Here is a 22,110-nt window from a genome sequence, read left to right as displayed (position 1 = left end):
TATGCATCTGACGAAGAGAACTTGATTCTCAAAAGCTTATGCTACAATAAAATTGGTTAGTCTTAAAGGTGCTACTGGACTCTTTTTGATTGAGCCTGGCGAAGGGAGGGTTTGGAAAGGGGAGGGTCCTCGGCAGGGTATAATGCAATTTTCTCCAGGGGAACTGATCTCCATTGTAATTCTGGAGATTCATTTAATTCCAGGAGATCTCCCCCACTAGGGGGTTAGCAACCTTAGCACATGTTGATCCCACTCTCCTAGGTGAGCTTCTGGCTGATCCTGTGAGCCAGTGTGATATGGCGGTTAGAGTGCTGAGCTAGGATCCAGAAGATCAGGGCTTGTCCTGGTACTTAATGGGTGATCTTACACCAGTTATTGACCCTCAACATAACTTACTTCACAGGGTTATTGTGAGGATAAAATGAAGAAACAACCATATTCTTTGGAGGAAGGACAGCATAAATGTATTTATTTATTTATTTGTGTTATTTATAGTTTGCCTTTCTTACTGAGACTCAAGGCAGATTACATAGTTAAATTAGTGGCTGGGACATTCAGTAAACAATACAATTGGACATGGATTGCAGAAATTTGAAAACAAGCAGAAATCCAAATACAGAGCTGAAACAGCATAAGCAATTTGATGCAACATATTAAACCACATGGAAACTACCTAGTAGGGGCATACTTACAGCAACAAGCAACACACAGTAGTATAGTGTATAGACCCTATGAAAGCATCTTTCTGAACCATTTCTCACCATTTCTTACACATAGTCCTATTAGTGTAGAAAAGTCCTCCTGAATAATTCAGTTTTGTATAGTTTGCAGCAATCCAGAAGAATGGGAGCTTTCCTAACCCCTTCTGGCAGGTCATTCCATAAGTTGGGGGCCACCACAGAGAATGTACATGTATGGCCAGCTCTTGATTTTGCCCATTTGCAGGGTTGCACCTGCAGAAGGACCTGTTCAGATGAATGAAGCTGCTGTGTCAAAACAGGGAGATAGGTGGTCCCACAGATATAAAGGACCAAGGCTATGAAGGGCTTTGTATGTGATAGCCAATACCTTGAATTGAGCCCAGTAACTGATGGGTAGCCAATGATGTGGACTGCAGAATGGGAGCTCCTGATAATAATTGAGCTGTAGCGTTCTGCACCAAGTGGGTTCTCCAAGTTGACTTTGATTGGAGATCTCTATACAGTAGTCTAGTCTTGATGTTACCATGGAATGGATTCAGGTGGCCAGATCAGCCATATCAAGACCATCCCTGGGCTAGACTGAGTTTGAAGAAGGCATTTTTTGGAGCTGCATTAACTTGCTTCTGTAGAAGCAATGCTGGATTCAGTATATTATTTATGCCATGTATAGCCCGCCTTTCTCACTGAGACTCAAGGCAGATTACACAGTGTGAGATTAGTACAGTCACTTTCAAGGACATTTCCATAAGCAATGCCATAGGGTAAATAAACACAGGTTTACAAAGACATAGCATTAGTAAGAGTCCAATTCAGAGTTGAAGAAATGCTGAAACAGAACATAAGCAATTCTAGGGCTGACATTAGACAACATGAAGCACAAGTAGCTCATAGGAGCACATATTTAAAACAACAGCTAGTACGTAAGGCAACATAGTGGTGAAGTCTATGGTCCTTAAATCATTAGTGAATCATCTGAGACCCCCTCCCTACAATACAAACGCCTTTTTGAATAATTTGGTTTTGCATCATTTGCGGAAAGCTAGCAGACTGGGGGCTCTCCTGACCTCCTCAGGTAGGCCGTTCCACAGGGTAGGGGCCACCACAGAGAAAGCTTGTGTACAGGCTGCTGTTGATTTTGCCCATGCACAGGGTGGCACCTGCAAGAGACCCTGTTCAGATGAGCGAAGGTGCCATGGAGGAACATAGTGAGGGAGGCGGTCCTGTAGGTATGCTGGACCAAGGCAGTGAAGAACTTTGTATGTGATAACCAATACCTTGAACAGAGTACGGTAACTGATATGTAGCCAATGGAGTGACTGAAGAATAGGGATGATGTTCATCCTCCTGCTCACTCCTGATAACAATCAAGCCGCAGTATTTTGCACCAATTAGAGTCTCCTAGTTAACTTAGATGAGAGGCCTATGTATAGTGCATTACAATAGTATAACCCCTAGGTTCTTAAGCATGTCTGCAAGGCTTAACTGAATCCCATCAGAAGTGAGAAGCACAATGTCCTTCAACATTTCTGGCTTCCCAACCAGCATCAATTCCATCTTGTCTGGCTTTAGTTTCAATTTGTTCACTTTGAGCCATTTTTCCACAGCTGTCAAGCAGTGATTTGAGACCTGTACCACATCGCCAGGGGATTTGGATACAGAGATGTCGAGCTTGGTGCCATCCACATATTGATGACATCAGATTGGATAGTTACAAATTATTTCTCCTAAACGCTTTACATAGAGGTCGAGGGATAAGATTGCGCCCTGTGGCACTCTGCAAGATAATTTCCACACTGAAGATAGCTCCAACAGCAACCCTTGAGTCCATTCAATAAGGAATTATTTAAACCAGTGCAAGTCACATCCCTTGATAGCTACCTCTGCCTCCAAATGCCTCAACAGGCCAGAATGAAAAGGACTTGGAAATGGTGCTCAGGGCAGAGACTTAAGCAAAAGGTGAGCGCAAGACAATGCTTGCAGTGGGAAGCCACTGCAGTCTCTGGCAAATAGGAAGTGGACAGTCAAGTCACTTCATCCTTTCAGCCGGTGTGACAGCATTCAAGAATCAGGGTAGCAGTGGAAGAGGAATCAATAAGTAAACCACTGTAGCCCAACAAATGTGTGTGCAAGCTACCATTTCCAGTTCTTCAGGCCTTTTCTGTACCCACTGAGATACCCACACCCTAGGTTTCAAGGTAGAGCAGTGGCTGGACATTTTGGGCCACAGCACACCCCTTCAGTCTCTGGAACCAAAACAGGCTTGACGTCAGACCTCCAGTTCAGACTTACTCCATTCTGCCTCTACACCTGCCTCCCCTCTACCACCTCCCCCTTCCCAGCGCTACACTGGTTCAGTCGTTTCAGTCTAGAGGCACCTTGAAGGGGTGTGTGTATAGAAAGCCATTTTGGGTCCCCATTAGGGAGAAAAGTACAGTATAAATGAAGTAGATAAAAATTGTGTGCAGGTTTGGCTTGTAATCTTAGATGCTACCCCTCCCCCCCCCCGGACCCTCTTGTTATGCAGGCCTTGCAAGTACAGGTCACATTGGCCTGCCTGTTATGAGGAGTCTTGTTGAAGGAAAAGAGATGGTGGGTCAAGTATAGAGAGATGTTTCCCTACTGTTTTGCGAGCTGAAGGTTATGGGGAAAAATGAGGAAGCAAACCACATGGGAACAAGTTAAGTACCCCAAAGCTTAAGTTCCGATTCACTGAACACTGTTTTCCACTATAGGCCTGTGTTAGCTAAAGATTACTTGTGTAAATGTCCCTTGCCTACTAAGCTAGAGTATGCTTGACAAGTATGCTGACTGTTTGTTAAGCTTTGCAAGCAAACAGATGACAAAGTGCATATGGGAACAGCGCAGAGTTTACAGAACTACAGAATGAACCATAGAAAGAGGAAGTATGTCTGTGACACTGTTTACTGGATATTACCAGTAGATATGTACGCTTTGGTGCTTGCCCTACATTGTGTCATGGTACTGAGTTTTATCAAAATGCTTTTTTTAGGTTCTTAGGCAAAGTGCTTTACATCTGTATCTTGGGGTTCAGGCATTTTTTAAAAATATTGTAACATAATGTATGCAAAAGGATAAGAAGCATGTAACAGATAAAAGACTTCCATACATTAAAGGTGTTGAATGAGAAATAGTGCATGTGGCAACATGTGTACCAAAAGGGCATTTTCACTTGATCTGATAACAAAGCACTCCTATTTGGCACCCAAGGTGGAGAACAATCCTCCTTGTGTTCTAACAGAAGATGTTTCTCTGGCCTGTCCAGAAATTATAATTTAAGTATAATGTAAATATAATATTGTGACAAGTTGGAGGGACGAGCTGCTGGAAATTTGTGAATGGTTCTGCCCTATGTGCTTGGCCACTGACCGCTGTGAATCTAACTCTGATGCATAACAAAAGGGACTATAGTACATGGAGATACCCATCAGTGTGTACACCAGTAGCTCTGAATGGCTTGTACCAAGCAACCAAGCATCTGGACTGGAGGGAATGGCCCCCAGAGAAAAAAGGGGCAGTAGATCTGTGAGTGTCTGTGGCTTGGGATTTTCCTGCAGTTTTGAGTGCAGGATTTCTCTCTCTTTAGGAATATGGCATGAGATAGGAGGTCTATTAACAACAATAACAACAACATTCGATTTATATACCACCCTTCAGGACAACTTAACACCCACTCAGAGCTGTTTACAAAGTGTGTTGTTATTACTCTCATGACAATCGCCCTGTAGGATTACTTCTGTGCCTTCTCCTGTGTTCTACCTGCTTATTTGAAATAAAAACTACTACGAAAACACCATAAGCCTCTAGTACTCTCTCCTTACAAGAGAACCAACCTTGGTGAATATACTTCTCACCACTTGGAGAACTGGGGTGAGTGTAACATTGTTGTAAATATGTGTGTGTGCCATAAAAGGTGGTTCTATGTACACTTTCCTCATATTTGGTATCTGTTACTCATAGAGCCAGAAGAGAAGGAATAAATTCTGATAAACTAGTATGAGAGTCAGGAGAATGAGAAATGACTGATGACTGGCAATTCTTAGAACTTAATTTCTAAAAAGAGGGGTGCTGGGAGTCAGTGTCAGAAAACAAGTTCAGTTCTAAGACCTGACAAACTGGCTTGGAGCCTAAGCGGCCAGAACAGAGGGGAAGGCAATTTTCACCCCCTACCTCTTACTGCATTTGGTCAGTGGACCCAAAGGAGCAGTGTGGGGATACAAACTGGGAAACTCATTAACCACATTTGTATGGTGGGGGCGGGCGGGGGGGAGTGGGAGACAGAGATGCTCAAAAGTTTTGATAGTGGGACCTGATTGCTAGGCTAAGAGGAGGAAACAAGGAAAAAATTGCCTTCCCCTCTACAGAAAAAAAGCCTTTCTCTTGGGGGAGGGACTGCTTTGCACGGATGCAAGAGCACCTTAGAATCCAAGCCACTGTGGTTACCCAATGGCGAAAAAATGCAAAGGGGTGGCAATGTTGGTCTTGAAGTCAAAACACCAGTCTTGTAGCACTTTGAAGAATAACATATTTTTTGTAGAACAAAATTTGAGACCAGTAGCACCTTATAGATCAACCAAAATAAGCCAAAGCTCACTTGTCAGATAACACCTGTCAGCCCAAATTTTGTTCTGCTGGTACAGACTAACATGGCCATCCACCTGAAAATATTTTTTGTGGTTGAAGATACTCTGGACATGCTCAAAAGCGGGTATTTTTATTCTGCATATTCCAGAATTTAGCACTGCCATTCAAAAACAATTTCCAAAGTGAACCCTATCACAAAAACCCTATCGTAACTGTTTACAGGAAGAAGTTCTTCATTAACCACAAATACAGGGAGGCGGAGATGCTCACAGTACTATGAACACCCGTTTGTTTTTTCTTAACTGAAATGACAACGTGGAATTCTATGCAGTGTCACAATGTCCACCTTTCATTCGCATCACCTGATTGGTCTTTGGAAGAAAGTGTGATGGGGCTTAACTGGAATCCCCTTTTTTCACTGGTCATGCTCAGCTTTCAAAAACTGAACACAACTGGCAAATGCAGGCAGTTGAGGATTCAGTTCCTCACAGTTTGGTTTGTCTCACACAAAGTGGTGAGAGGGAGGCAGCCGCTTTTATAACATGGTGAGTTGTGTGTGGTTCTTTCCCAGCACTTCAGTAGGTGAGAGGGTTAAATTAGGAGAATGCAAACTGGTAAATCTGAACTTGCCTACCTGCTTAAGCCTTGTTCATTGGATTGACTAGTTATAGCTACAGATTTAATTACAGCCATGTTTTGTGCCCAAGCACCCTCTTTAAGCAGTGGCTTTATAGTTATATTTTTACACCAAAGCCTGCATAATTAATTCAAGCAAATTTCATTATCTGCAATTTTTCTAGTTCCTATGTAGATTTTTTTTAAACCCTAGATTGAAGAAATTTACATTTTAAAACAGGTAGAAATCTTTGTATTAAGCAGGGAATGGCTGTTTCCATAGGGGATTGTAAGGGAATTTAAAGAGGCACAGTTATGTGAACTAATTGCAGCTCAGTTCTAAGCAGGTGAACTCGTCCTATAGGATTGCACAGGAATGCAATTCAAATCACAATTATTCAAATTAAAGTCAATTATTTAAATTCAATTATTTTAATTACATTTAAATCACAACTATTTGAGAGGCATCTTGTTGGATTTAGTGGGACTTATGAAGAAATATATATAGGGATCAAGGAATGCTGTCCTGTGCGTGCTTGAGAGTGAGCCCCAGGGAGCACTTCGGGATTTCTTTCTCAGCATACTTGGGATTTCTAGGGGGCATACTTCCATATAATCATTCATACAGTCAAGTTCAGGATTTTATTAGTATACTGCACTGCGTCCTACTTTTCTCCTTCCAGTTTTGCAGGCTAGCGCTTCCAGCTCTGGGTTGGGAAATTCCTGGAGATTTGGGGTGGAGCCTAGAGAGGGTGGGGCTTGGGGAGGGGAGGGGCTTCAGTAGTATATAATGCCATGAAGTCCATTCTCCAAAACAGACATTTTCTCCAGGGGAACTGATCTCGCTTGTCTGAAATGAACTGTAATTTTGGGACATCTCCAGGTCCCACCTGGAGGGTGGCAACCCTACTCCACACACTCGGTCATCCATGTGCCTGGATTTTCTTACTCCAAATCACTTTTTCCAACAGCTGGCCTACTCTTTCCCTTCAGCTGTCTGTCCCACCCATTCATTCCCTCCTAACAGCTCTGCTTATAGGGTGTGTGTGTGTGGGGGGGGGTGCAACCTTTTATAATGAGAGCCAAACTATGTCAAACTTCAGAAAGCTAGTATAAGAAAGCCAGTATAAGAAAGCCCATTTGTATAACTGAAACTGCACAACTTAATATCTCTAAAAAATTTGTTGATTAATAACCCATAATGTTTTGGAAGAACACTGGCTGTTGTTTTGTTAGAAAGTGGCACAAAGTTTCACAATAAATAATAAATATACACAGAAACATCCTGCACGATTGTTTTAGTGCGCTGGCATAAATCCGTGCATGATTCACACCTGGGTCACTGGCACCTGTTCACCTCTGTCATTTCCTTTTCTACAGCATTTCTGCAAAGTCCCATAAAAATCTTTACCTGCCAATCCCTTCCTATATAGGTTACTCCAGCATCCTGCCTAACCACCCAATGTACCAAATCCAAGATTTGATTTTCTTATAAGGAGCACCATCCAACTGGTTTTGGGACCTCAGCTGCAGCCTTGGCTCACTCCCTTGCAGCCCAGCAGTTTCCCCCTCCCCATGTCCTCTCCCCACTCCTATTACCCCCCAACCCAAAATGCCACCCAAAGTTTTATCTTTTATATTTCATCTATACATCACTATTAAATTGTTTTTACAGTCTGTTTCTGTTACTATTTTATGAAACTAATTTTGGGCTGCTAAAAGTTGATGTGGTTTTTATGCTCTGTCTGAGCTTCTAATGCTGTGTTTTTAATAGTTTTTAAAAAATATTTGTTATTTTATTATTTTGTCATGTTTTATTTGGTAAGTCAGCTTAAACATGTTCACTGGAGAGAAGGCATATATTCTACATATATTAATAAAATAATATTGCTATTACTGTTCTTTTTTAGCTGCCCCCTTAAAAATATTTATATCTCGCCTCATCTCCTCAGCTAACAAAACAGCAAAAGCATCTTAACAACAAGTTAAAAACTAATACACAATTAAAAACACAATTAAAATCAATTCAATCAGTTTTAAAAATGCACAGTTAAAATGCAACCAAAAGAATCTCCATGACCTCACCAAACACCCTCTGGAATAAAATGGTCTTACATGCCTCCGCTCCAGTAGGCTATTCCAGAGGAATTGACCTATCAACCAGATGGATAATTCCAGGTATGGATCTTTTTTTTGCTTTTCTACATATTCATAGATATATGAATATTAGGCATATACATTAGATATATCCTGCCTTTCTTCCATAGTGTTCCCAAGGCTCTTATCCAAGCACTAAGCAGACCCAGACCTTCTGGGTATTACCAAATTTGCTGTACTCTGTACAGTCCAATTATACCATGGTTGCACTGTTCAATACAGCAACATCATTACATATATAATCTAATCCTACCTGTCAACATTGGTTATTTGTTTGTCTGTTTTGGGAAATAATGGGTACAAAGGCAGCCTTTGGTCCCATGACCACAAATGCTTTGCTGCTTCAATTTCTTGTCTTTTGGAGGAAATCAAATTCATGAGGCCTAAAGGTATTTTTAATAGAATCCGATGGAGTAAACTATATTTTGCTACTTCTAGTTTTCTCTACAACATGTTTCTTAGTTCTTCCTTTTTACACACTTAACAGGCATCTGGGTATAAAAGACGTAGCTTGGGTTCTGTCACACGGAAAAAAAGTGGATTGAAACACGAACTGTCTGAAGAGCAAAAGCGGGAGATCAGAGAGGCTTTTGATTTGTTCGATACAGATGAATCTGGAAGCATTGACGTGAAAGAACTGAAAGTACGAGGGATATTTTTGAGTGACTGACAGTACAATCCTAAGAAGAGTTACTCAAGTCTAAGCCCATTGATTTCCTTGCAGATGTTAGGAGGAGAGTAGACTAAACTGGGGTGGGGGAAATTGCAATGGTGAGCTGTGTCCCAAATCAGCATATATTTGGAATGTATGTATAGAGCAGACAAACGTGACATCCATACCTACATATGGTTCTTTCCTTCCACGCAGTTGTGAACCTTGCTTTTTAATGGTTCCCATTTGTATACAGAATGTGTACGCTGCCTGCAGATTCCATATGTGTGTTCTAATGGAAGTGCATATGTCAGTGCAGTCACCCTGACTCTCATTGTGTGCTTATTCTGCACCCTTAGAACATCTTTAAAGAGCTCTCGTTACTGAGGTTTGCATTGATGAGGGGTGTTCTCCTGGTGTAATTGACTTTGGATGCCAATTCTGATGTCAATGTCTCTAGCTTAGTTGATGTGATTAGTCATGCAGATAATGCAAATGAAGATAATTTTGTAATGTGTAATATGCGAATGATTTAATCATGTGAATTCTTTTATGCAAATTGTAGAATGAATTTAAGTTCTTTTCTTTGTGAATTATATTTGACTTTCTGCTCACTTTATAAAAGGTATATATCTTCTTGTGCCCGCAACTGTTGGTGGATCCTAATGGACAGCATAAGCATGAAGTGAGGATTATAGGAAGGCAGTGGTGGTGAAAAGTGCTCCCTCTTTCTCCTGGCATAAGAGTCATCCACTACCAGGAAACATGAGCAGGACAATCTCACTATCTTGTGTTTAAAAATGTTCTTCATTTCCATGGCAGGTGGCACTGCACGCTCTTGGCTTTGAACCAAAGAAAGGAGAAATTAGGAAAATGGTAGCAGAGATTGGCAAAGATGACCGTAGCTTCATAAATTTTGAAGAATTTTTGGCCATGATTATGCAAAAAATGGTAAAATGATAGCCCATAATCTTGTTTGCATAAATTTTAAAATTAGAGTTGGTGTTCAATCACTTTTTCCCTTTCTTTTTGTAAGAGCGAAAAAGATAACAAACAAGAAATCTTGAAAGCTTTCCAATTATTTGACACTGATGGAACAGGAAAGATTTCCTTTCAAAATCTAAAGGCAGCTACTAGTGAACTTGGAGAAGATATATCAGATGAAGAACTTCAGGTAAATGACTTGCTTAGTTAGTCAACAGGTGCTGCACATCTGATCATAGCAATAGGTACCATAGCCATATTTGGCAGGTAAATGTATTTGCTGAGCTTTAACAGCTATTAACTTTCATACTAAATTTAATATTTCAATATCACATATGTTCATAGAATCATATAGTTGGAAGGGACCTCTAGGGTCATCTAGTCCCACCTCCTATGTTGGAGGTCAATGGGATGCCATCTTTAGAAAGGCTGTTCCTTTTTATCAATAAACATAATAAAACCAAAGCTATTTGTAATTCATCTCAATTTTAAGAGCTAACGCTGAGAAAATACTAGAGTAAGGGCTCTGTGTGATATCTTATTAAAAGTAAAAAAAGTGGGTTTGGATTAGACATGGGCACGAACTGCATTACGAACCTCAAAACCCACAGAAATGACAATCATGCGATCGTGACCCGGGGGATCGTGATCGGCCACGGCCAATGAACCAGCGGTTGGGAGAGGCCTGGTTCATTGCATTCGGGCGCGGTTCGGGAAGCCAGACACTCAGGCACCAGCAATCTATTCCCCTGGCAATGGAGCCAGGGGAATGCCTGAGCTCTGTCTGCCCTCCTTCTGTCGCCCTGGAAACCCGAATGGAAGCCGAGCTTTCCTTGATCAGCAGGGCTTCCTTCCAACCACGTAGCTGCAAAGCAGTTACAAGTTGGGAGAAGACACCCAGGGGAGGGAGGGGGAAGGGGGTGTTCTGTAGCCATGGGCACTCCAATCTCATCCCTGCAAACCCTGATAGGCAGCTCTGACAGTCAAACACAGACCTCCTGTGTTGCTGAATGGGACCCATGCTTATAAATAGCCATGGTCTCCCAGGCTGGGTTTCACTTTCTGCGAGCAGTGGAGTGGGACAGAGCTCTTGCTTGCCACTTTGGCCTCCATGAACCACGATCTGGTTCGGTTCAGCTACGGGAGATGTTCGTTGCGTTTCGGGAATTTGGGATTGTGGTCTGCACTGAACCACGATCTGCTGGTTCATTATTTTTTTTTGGTTCGTGCCCATGTCTAGTTTGGATACTTCCATAATGGTACTTAATCTTAAATATCTTTACAGGAAATGATAGAAGAAGGTGATCGTGATGGTGATGGAGAAATAAACCTGCAAGAATTCTTGAGAATCATGAAAAAGTCCAATTTATATTAACTGCTCTGTTACTTTAAAAATTACCTGAAAAGATTTTTTTAAATCAACTTTTCTTGTTTTATGATATATAACAGGAAGGCAATATGTTTTCTTTTAAATTTATTTTTAAAACTATAAACTCAAAACTGGTTGCGTAGAAATGGTTGCATGTGTATGTGTGCTAAAAAAATTATCAACTGAAGGGATAAAACACAATCTAAGCCCTTGTTTCCATTGTTTAGCTTGTCATGTGCAAGATCTGGAAAAGCATAGATTTGTTCTCCTTCCTTAAGCTTTGAGGCATAGAGGTTTATGTCCCACTGGGAGCAAAAAAAACCCCAGTTCTAGTAGACTTATATTGCCCCATCTAACAACAATGCAAGGAAAGGTAGAAGGCCATAGGAAAAGATGAAGACCGCAAATGAGATAGCTTGATTCAATAAAGGAAGTCACAGCCTCTAGTTTGCAATATCTGAGCAAGTCTGTTAATGATACGATGTTTTGGAGGTCTTTCATTCATAGAGTCACCATCAGTCAAAAAAGACAGCACATAACATACACACACACAAAATGATAATTTACATTAGTGCCCATGGACTTATATAATCAAATGAAGATAGATTCATGATTAGAAAGACAGTAGGTTTGCATTTCTGGTATTGTGGTGCATTTTGCTCTTTATCTGCCTTAACTTCTAACTTCTGCAACAAACATTGAGGGGGCCAGAATGAACAGTAAAGGGGACCAGAATCCAGTCCTTCTTTATGGGATCATAAAGCTAAACAGAGTTTGATTCCGTGCTGCAGCTGGTATGTCAGATTCAATATGGGTCAGAGTTCCCAGGTCTTTATAGAACTGTATAGAAAAGAAAGCCTCATCAGCTGCAGCTTCTCCCATCGCAGTACTGGAAGCTATACTTGCTAAAGTTTTACACAATTGTTTCTACACCATCTTGTCAAATTGGCAACCTCAATTAAGATTTACTTGTGTCTGCTGCTCCCCCCCCCCCCATCCTTTACAGGCATCCATTATACATCAAATCAATCTGCACAATCAACAAAACAGTCATATTTTTTGAATTTGATAATGATTTCACTTCCACAATGACATGTAAAATTTGAGATTTCATGTTTGTGGTATAGACCATGAACTCATGATAGGGTCTTGGTCAGATATGTTACCACATGAACTCTTCTATGGCTTGACGTTTTATTTGTCAACTGAAGTCCAAACTAAGCTTGATTTAACAGATTGCAGACTTTTTTAAAAAAAGGGTTACTGTATTACCACAGCAAGTGGACAGTTTGACTGAAAACAAACAAACTGTGGGAGGAGGGGCTGTTCTCTGTCCCTTCTCTGGCCACATAAACATCAAACTGTTTTTCTACCTATCCCCAACCCCTCTGTGGAGTTTTTAAAAAACTACCTGGGATCTTTATTACAGTTTCTCCTTACACTACCTTAAACTTTTTACCTTAGGAGGGCTCTGGTCACAATCAAAACTCCTTTTTTGCCTACTCACACAGTTCTCTACTTTACCCAGGCTTTTTACCTTGAGAACACTTTTCCTTTGGAGGTTTGAATCTCACCACTAACACCACCTGTTGGCATTTTGTCACTTTTATGTTACCTGTATCTTATAACTCTTGTAATAGCACCTCACTAGAAGGCTCTGAAATGGCTACCTGCCTGCTTCATGCCTAGCATTGCAAAATGGTTTTCGCTTTTTCCTAAAGGCTTTTTCCTAAAGGCTTTTTCCTTCGTTCTCTCTCAGTCTGTCTTGTATTATAGGAAGGCTCAGTTATAGATGGATAAAATGACTGCTTTCAAGGATTGACTCTAAGGCATTACACCCCATTGAGGTCCCTCCCTCGGCTCCATATTCACCCCCCCCCCCCAAATCTCCAGGAATTTCCCAACCCAGAGTTGGCAACCCTAAGGGGGCAGATGTGTGTCATTTGGCCTTTGGGAGAAAAAACAGCTTAACCATTATCATTTGAAAATATGTGCCCTAAAGTTTGATGTCCAAGATTATGGTGTCATTTGTTTTATGTTCTTAAATAAACTAGGATAATGTTATATTTTGGAGGTTTCTCTTTAACGTGGAAAGCTACTTGAACAAGCAAGATATAGTTCAACAAAATTATTGGGGTAGGGTTTGGTTTCCTACTTCTTTGACACCTACTTCCTACAATGCAGGGACACTATGCAGGCATATTTGATTTTACAGGCTTAACTATTCCATTCTTATACAATACAGTATCACTAGCATGGGTACTTGTTTATTTGTAACCTGTCACTGCCTCACATGCTAAATGGGATGTAGGTATGGTCTACTTATGCAGCAAAATTAGGAGTTAGAATCCTAAAGGGGTAGAATGGACTACAACATTTCAGCCTGCAAGCAATTGCTCATGTTTTTAATACTCCTTTGCATAAACTGTGTGCCTGTATCCGCTTGGTGACAATTCTGTTTAGCTTTCTTTGCTGTGTGGACACAACAGAGTGCTAACATGGCAGTTTTCTGCACAGTCTCCCCCCTTAGACACCATTTTCTTGTAATCCATCCCCCTCACTGTGCGATCAAAGGACTTTTCTCAGACATTTAAAAAATCAGAAACTGCTATATCACTATACCATTATTGCACCATAATGCTATGCCAATGTAGCAATTTTTTTAAGCCTGAAAATGCCATTTGGTTGCCACAGCAGGGGAAAATGGAACCTGTGCAGACTGATATAAGACAAATGGTGCTCATGTGGGCAGGACCTTCAAAAATGTGCATCGTACTGTGCCGATAGCATGCAAATGTGCTTGAACTGTTGTCTTGCTGGAAAGATCATACCAAAGCAGGCTTGCAAAAGATCAGCGCACAGAAGGGTAAACTCTGGAAAGTAAATGACGACAGGATAAGAGGATGTAGATGCCCCCCAAAGCAGTGTTCCTGCTTGGAAGCAAAGGCAGAATAAACTGTTGGTGTAGAAGTAGCCTATGCAACTGGAAAATGACCACAACGGACAGAGAATTTTTGCCTGGATGTACAAGTTTAGTACACGGTATACAGTAATTTACACAGAGAAATATTTTTAAGACCAGCAGTCTGAAATGATACAGTTCATTCTGCCAGTTCCAGCTTCTATCACCTCATTTTGCTGCATGTGCAGACCAGACACTAGTTCCAAGGGAATCCAAGCATTCATGGACATGTACAGTATACCCAAACCAGTACTAACAAAGAATATACATGTGGCATTCCTCTTGTCAAAGCATCTGTCTCTCAGAACTTTTCATGTACAAGAAGCTTAACATAGGATCGAAGTTCTCTAACCTAGCCTTTGCCTTGATATGCCAGAGGTACTGTGTAGCTTACAGCATTTGCTGGGTCTCATTCTGTAAGGAGGTTAGTCACAGCTGGTGGTAGCAGCAGGGTTCATCTCTTGTCAATACTCCGCCAATCCCACAAGCATTTGTTACAGTGGGACTGACTACTCTTCTTTCTTCCCACCACAAATCAGACTGTGAAAGAAACCTTCTTGTTGAGCTGTTCCTTTTAAGGCTGCCTAGCCTCAATCCTTGCCACCTTGAGCAGAATATGAGATAATACTTTGCGATGTTTGACTGCCAGCTCTTCCCTCATTCCAGTAGGGGATTTGTATAGGTGGTTCTGTTCCCAGAAACACTTATTCATATTAAGTTCTGACTGTTTTTACAGAAATCACTATGATGAAAGTTCTTTGTAAAAGAGTTTGTTGTTCAATCAAATAAGGTTATCTCCCTTTTGAGAGAACCCTTTATGACTACACTAAGCAAGGTTTGAGCACTGAGTTGACCTGATGTTTTATAAATCATGTTGCAAGGTAATGTCTTGGGGGTCATGTCTTGGGAGTCTTCCACTTTCAAATAATGCACAGCTCACAGAGCAGAGAATTTACTGAATTTTCCAAGTTGGGAAAAATGCCTTTTTGCAAGAATAAGTATTTCTAACACATTGTTGTAATCCTTTGTTGTAGCTTACGCAGCAGCTTTCACTTCCATTAATGCAGCTAAAATTCTGGATTAATTATAATAATTAGGGGGCCTCTGAGAAATTGCAGAGGCGTGTTAGCCATACCCCCATTTTTAGTGCTGAGGTCTACTTCCCTCCCCCCACCCAGTCCAAGAACCACACATCCCTGATCCTTTCATCTGCTCAATTATCTTTCCAAACCTAAATTCTTTTTTACTTGATGTACACCAAAGAAAGGATTCCTTATCCAAAACGCATTGACTACCCATGGCTTGTGAGAGCTGTTGAAGTCTCCATTTAGCAAACAAGATTAAGCCCTACTGGATTTGCACGTTGCCTAGCCATTTGAACTTTCTTCATTGGTGCTGGATCCTCTACTGGAGTCTAGGATGGATTGCTGTATCTTGCCCTTTCTGACTAGGGTGAGCCCAGAGCACCAACCTCTCCTCACACTTCTGGGCAACATCCCTCTACTGGTGGGATGTTGCCAGGTGTAAAACTGGTCTTGAGGCATGAGGACACAGGCAAGATCTTTTAAAACAAAACCTGGTTTATTGAAAAAAAACCCAAGGCAATAATCAAACAGTTGGAAACAGTCTGAAGGTATGTTCCCAACGATCAGGACAAAGCTGACAGTTAAAGGGACTGGCAAGAAAACAATAGAGAATCCCTCATTGGTCCCTAGCTATACCTCCTTACCTGGCTCTCCCAGGGCAGACTCACCCTCTTTGGATTAGAGAAAATCTCTCACTGATAGCAGACTCTCTACCACCTAGCTCCTGAGAGACAACACCCTCCTTGGCAGAGCCTTATATTAACTTTCCCACGGCCTCCCATCCTATGAGGCCATTGGACTTCCTTTTTCCTCCAATTTTTCTAGGTCAAATCCCAGGCTTGGAGGTAGAGTTGCCAAACTCCAGGTGGGACCTGGAGTTCTCCTGGAATTACAATCCATCTCCAGACTACAGATACCAGTTCCCCTGGAGAAAATGGCAGCTTTAGAGGGCGAATCCTATGACATAACATCCCTACTGAGCTCCATCCTGTCCCATGCTTCTCTCATTCTCTCTTTTAAGTGACACACAGCTGTTCTCATTGGCCATTTCCAAAGACGTTGAATAATGCACTTTCAAAGCACTTTAGCAATGCTTTGGAAGCGGATTTTTTGTTCCACACATGGAAAAGCAGTTCCAAATGTTCACTAAAGAGTATTGAAAGTGGATTATCCAACGTGTGTAGAAGCAGCCATTGTTTCATCCTTTCTGGTGCATATTCAGTCCTCATCAGACAGTTGGGGAAAGGGTTTCTTTTGGTTAATTTACAAACTCATCTTTTTCTGTATACCTGGAAAGTTCCCTGGTATATAAAGACCCCGTGTGTGATGCTTTTTAAAGAGTATTTTCAACTTGTTCACTCACCACATCATGACTCGACCTGTGCCCTTTGTGGCTGTTGATATCAAACCAGGATTGGTTGAATGGGTCTGGGAGTTAATAAACACCTCTCTGAGTGAGGATGTAGTTCCAGCCTCCTTGAAAGAGGCAGTCAAGCAAACCCCTCCTGAAAAAGCATCCATGGATCCCACTGACCTGAACAACTACCAGCCAGTGGCCAACATTCAAAGGTCTTGAGCAAGTGGTCATCATACTGCTTCAGGCAGTCTTGGAGGTGATAGATTATCCATTTCAATCTGAATTCAGCCCTGGGGCTATGATGGAAGTGGTGTTGGTTGCCTTGACAGGTAATTCTTACTGGGAAAGTGTCAGGAAATGTTTGTGTTTATTGTACTGGATGTTTCTGTGGCATTTGATGTGGTATTCTTCTGGAGAAGTGGAGGGGACACCATGCTTTGGTGTTTTTTTGTAACCCAGGTGTTTGAATCAAGGGCAAGTCCAAAGTGTAGGGTCTCCTTTGTTAAAGCACCCCACTTTACACTCACACACCTTGGTATACCCAAACAACTGTATTTTTCGTAACCTAGCTAAATAGAACTTGTAGTGTTAGATATGGTATTCCCCATCCCAAAACTTCTTTTCCTTCCCAGACCAAAGGTCCAGAGTCTTAAGATGAGTGATGGCCAGGGTGTTAATTAGTGTTTATTAAGAGTATAGTTATTTGGTAATATTAGGGGTTGCCCTGCAGGTGATGTTGTGGAAATGCACAAGAGTTTGCGAGTACCATGTCGCAATTTGAAGAGATTAGGGGTAGTTGCTTGCCAAGGAAGCTATTTCAGCCCAGACAGGCTAGGAGAGCCCACACCAGAAGCAATTAGGTCTATGAGTCTGGGGGGCTGGGGAGGCAATAGGTAAGACAGGCTAGGAGGAAGGGCCTATACCAGAAGAAATCAACCAAGCAAGAAGGTTTTGAGTAGAAGTCCAATTGAAATTGCTTTCCTTAGCTCCTGCCTGTTTTTTCTTTAGCTGAGGTCTTCCATCAATAAATGCTGGGCTGGGTTTAAATAAATTTTATGCTGAGCTGGGTTTTTTAAATGTTGGGTTTAAATTAATACCTTCTAATATTTTGTTGTTATTATTATTTTGTAAGCTACCTTGAACAGGTGGCATAAATTTTTCTAATAAATATTCCATGCACGTGAAGTTGAAAAAGGAGGGAAATAATTCCCTTCCACCAGGTTGTTTCGGTGTTGGAAAACAACACAGGGGAGCAGTAGACCTTTCTCCCCCAAGAACACAATTCCAAGCCAAATCAGGCTCCTGCCAATTTTTAAATGACATGTCCTGCAGCTGCAGTTCCTGGACTAGCCTGTTTAAAAAGTGCCATGTTTAGTTTCCCCCACCTCTTGAGCTGTTTTGATCATCCAAGAAGGGGTCAGCCACTTGACCACCAGACACAATGACGAGTCTGGGGCTCATGAGGCAGCACGGTGAAGGTAAACAATTTGGAAATCCCATCTCACTCTGATTTCCACTCTCATTTTATGTTTATTTCCCCCCTGCTCTTTTTAACAGACATTCAGCTACTCTCTACATTCCATACCTTCTAGTACTTATTTAGGCCAGCTTTATAGGATTCCCCCACCCCCCTTTTGGATAATTTAGAACCATACTTGGAGTTTCCCAACTATGTAGAAAGCCCTACCTTGTCTGTGGGTGGCCCCATAGTATGTCTTCAAAAACAGCCAGCATTAGATGCAATAAGAGTTTTTGTCTAAATGCTGCAATTAATTAAACTGTTTATTTTCATAGATGTAAAATGTTTTTGGTGGTGAAAATTTAACACTATAGAAGAACTTATAGATCAGAAATTCAGTTATGTTTACACATAATCAGAATTAAGTTTTTTCACACTCATCAGCACTTTTTTGCAGTCTTGAAAGCATACAGACAATTTAAAATCCACATAGAGGAGCTGTCTAAATCTATGAGGCAGTCTCAAAACAAAATGCTCTTTATATTTCATGATTAAAAACTGACCCCTATTTACAAGTTATGATGAACACACATTCAATTGGTGTACAGAGTATGCTTGATTTATTTACTTGGGAGTTGAGTAACTTTCATATTACGTTCAACACATGTATAGTGGGTGATTTAAAGCCTTTATTTAGGTACTGGTCCCTGGTTTCATATGTAAAGTGAACAAGCATTGGCTGTTTCTTACTAACAGATGTAAGCACATACATGCAGAACGTATATATGTATGTGTAGTATCAGTTAAATGAGTAAAAAGTCCAGTAGCACTTTTAAGACTAACCAACTTTATTGTAGCATAAGCTTTCAAGAACCACCGCTCTCTTCATCAGATGCAAGGAGGGTATGAAGAAACTGGCCAGAGATATATAGGTGGGGAGGGGAGGGGGGAGAGGGTGCCGGGAGTGAGGGCCAGTTAAATGAAACATTCAGAGAGGGGGGAAATGGAAGGGCCCAAGAAAATTTTCAAACATAGCACAATTACCCATGTTTTAAAATATTTATCAAGTAGAAATAAAATGCAGCTGTGTGGCTATAGTTACCATTGTGGATTCCGATAGCAGAATCCTTCTGAAACCAATAGGCTCATGAATAATAGATTTTATTTGGTATTTTGGAGTTGGCATGAGCTAGGGGATGAGAATATCATTAATGCTACATAGATAATTATAAAATAAAAAGAGCATTACATGAGTTTATTACCCAAGAATAAGCAGAACCATGAGGTAAGGAGCTTCATCCCAGAAGCTGTTAATTAATTCAGAACATCCATATTTCAGAATAAGCTCTAACAATAGCTAACTGTTCCAGTTGATATGGTTCATATTTTTTGCTAATTATAACTTCAGACACCATACAAACTTACCTGTACGTCTAATGCTCTCTAAACCAATATAAATTCAGTATAAATACATGCTTGTTAGTTTTAGTGTTAACACTTTGTACTGGAAATAAAGATGGGCATGAACCAGAAAAAAAACAAACAGTGCGGTTCATGGTTTGTCACATTTCACGAACCGTGAACTTTCATAAACCTGCCCCGGTTTGCAAACCGGTTTGTTTGGTTCATGGTGTCAGGGCTTGCCGCAGCTGCCGCTGGGCGTGGCACTGGGCAGTCTGCTCCTGACATCACAGGGGGGCCAGGGATTCTGCAGGACCCTGCTCTGTGGAAGGAGGGGCGGTATACCTCACCCTGACTCCCTCTCAATCCACTTGCTGGCCTGCTCAACCTGGCCTGCTTACCCCCTGCATCTTCCACCATCTCTTCCTCCCAAGACTCTCCTTCAAGTCTCCACTCTTCTTCTTGCCTTTTCCTTGGCTTCTCTCCACTCCAACTCTGCTCCATCACTCCTACTCAAACCCACCACCTCAGGGCTCTTCCCAGCCAGCTTTTATAGGGCTTCCTTCTACTGTCCCACCCCTCTTCCAGCCTGGTCTTGGGCTGCACCAAGCAGTTGCAACTGGGGTAGCTGATCTGGCCCCACTGACCAGCACCAGCTGTGTCTTGTTCTCTGGCTGCCCAGCCTCCCTGCCTTGGCTGATTGCTGAAGGCCTGTCCAGCTGCAGTCCCCTGGCTAGCAGCCCGGCCTCCCTGGCTGAGCTGATGGCTGAAGGTGGGTCCAGCTGTGGCTCCTTGGCTGGTTGCCCAGGGCTTCCTGCAGAGTGCCTCCAATAGCCCCACCTGGAGTGGCTTGGCTTTTGGCAACTCCTGGGCCAGGCTACTATTTTCTAGCTGGGGCGTGGCTTTGGGTTGTTGGGGCTGCTGCTGCTTCTCCTCCTCAGGTAAGGTCTTTGGGTGGGTGACTGCTGGGCCCCCAATCCCTCTGCCCTTGCCCCCTTCTGCCTTGCTTAGTCCCCTTTCCTTCCCCAGGGGAGTGGGACTCGCTGGCCTCTCTCTGTCTCCCCCTGCCTCCTGAGGCCCTGGGCCTTTGCCCCTTGCCCCTGGCACAGGCAGGTTCTGGCTCCATTTGCCCGTGGGAGGGGTTGACCTGCTGTCCCCCGGCTGCCCCCTCTGCTTGCCAGTCAGACCGGTTGACCTACTGTCTGCTGGCTGACCAGTTGAGCTGCTGTCTGCTGGCTGACCAGTTGACCTGCTGGCTGCTGGCTGCCCCCTCTGTTTGCCCGTCAGCCCGGTTGACCTGCTGTTCCCTCTTGTCAAGTCTGGGGGCTGGGGCTCAGACCCCGGACACATGGAAACGGCACATCCAGAACAGCAAATCGTCACTTCTGGGTCAGCAGAAGGTCACTTCCGGGCCAGCAGAAGGCCACTTCCGGGTCTGCAGGAAGTCCATCCCCCTGTTGCATAGGAAACTGATTGATCGGTGCCAGGCTGTCTGCAGTGATGAACCCAAAATTGAACCATCTGAACCAGCCTAAAGTTTACGGTGATTTGTCAAAAATGGGCTCTGATGAACCACCGGTTCGTGAACCGTGGCCTGGTTTGTCATGAACTTTGGTTCATATTTTGGTTCGTGCCCATCTCTAATTGGAAATGATTATTACAAAATTTTCAGGCCTATGGCTGCTTGCTGTCTCCCCTTGCCCCCAATATGCCTAAGCTTTGAACAATACCTTTACTTCTGTACTTGGCTGGGCATTTTCATAACAGGATTTGAGCCCAGTGGCACCATAGAGACCAACAAGCTTTTCAGGGTATAAGCTTGCAAGAATCAAGGCTCCCTTCTTCAGATTCAAGTAGGAGTGGAGATCTCTGAGCCTTTACATCAGTCAGGAGGTGGAAAGGGTAAGGCAAAGAAGAGAGGCAGGATGTAAAGGTACAATGCAGCTTAATTAGAGTAGAAATTAGCATCTGTAGTGAGAGAAGAATCCTGGGTCTCTGTTCAGTGGGAGGGGGTACATTGTTCTGAACCTGTGAATGAACTCAAGTTCAGCAATCTCACGTTATAATCTGCTGAAGGAGATGTACCCCCACCTCTCAGAGTTGAATAGAGTTGCACACATGCTGAGAGTTGCAGCAGGACAGTGAGATTTTTTCCAACTTCATTTTACGCGACCTTTCTCCTCAGTGGGAACCCAAAGCGACTTACAAAATTCACCTCTCCATATTTCCTCACAACAACCTTGTGAGATAGGCTAGGCTGAGAGTACGTGATTAAAATGTAAATTGTGGTTTGGATTCTATTACTGTTAGGTGGATCTGTAATTGGTTGACAGATCGCACCCAAATAATGCTTATTAATGGATGGGAGTGGCCAGCCGAGTGGTAGCCCAGCAACAGACATCCCAGAAGGGGTGCCGCCAATAACCACTGGCGTAGCACGATCCCGCTGCCCCTGCTAAACTGTGCTGCCACACAAAACTCACTGCAGTTGGAACGCTGCTGCTGAGCCTCCGTCGCCACTGAGCCTCTGCCACCACCGAAACGTCTCCTCCTCTGCTGAAACATCTCCACCACCCCCAAAACGTCTTGTCACTGCCAAAATGCCTCAGCCGCTGTCGAGACCCTGCCACTGCCGCCAAGACTGCTGCCACCGCCTTGCCACTCAGGAGAACGGACAAGTACACCCTGCTTCTTCCGAGTGTTTGAGGCAACTGAAGCCAGGCGGGCGGGGCTGCCTGAAGAGACTGCTGGCTCCGCCCCCTATCC

General features: G+C 42.7%; 1 protein-coding gene across 1 annotated transcript; it reads left to right on the top strand.

Annotated features, from left to right (window-relative positions):
- Positions 1–296: 296 nt before the first annotated feature.
- LOC129336498 (uncharacterized) lies at positions 297–11,086 on the top strand. Its single transcript, XM_054989627.1, has 5 exons — positions 297–302; positions 8,563–8,718; positions 9,550–9,678; positions 9,764–9,901; positions 10,997–11,086. The coding sequence occupies exons 1-5, from the start codon at positions 297–299 to the stop codon at positions 11,084–11,086; spliced, it is 519 nt and encodes a 172-aa protein (XP_054845602.1).
- Positions 11,087–22,110: the final 11,024 nt, after the last annotated feature.

Source organism: Eublepharis macularius, chromosome 10 (assembly GCF_028583425.1).
Source record: "Eublepharis macularius isolate TG4126 chromosome 10, MPM_Emac_v1.0, whole genome shotgun sequence".
NCBI lineage: Eukaryota > Metazoa > Chordata > Lepidosauria > Squamata > Eublepharidae > Eublepharis > Eublepharis macularius.
The sequence above is the reverse complement of the archived record's forward strand: the minus strand, read 5'-3'. Positions and strand labels throughout refer to the sequence as shown.

What these genes read in the sequence shown, in the direction of transcription:
- LOC129336498 (XM_054989627.1), top strand. An exon ending in TTGACGTGAAAGAACTGAAA is followed by an intron (nt 8,719 to 9,549) that starts GTACGAGGGATA and finishes TTTCCATGGCAG; the next exon opens with GTGGCACTGCACGCTCTTGG. An exon ending in CCATGATTATGCAAAAAATG is followed by an intron (nt 9,679 to 9,763) that starts GTAAAATGATAG and finishes TCTTTTTGTAAG; the next exon opens with AGCGAAAAAGATAACAAACA.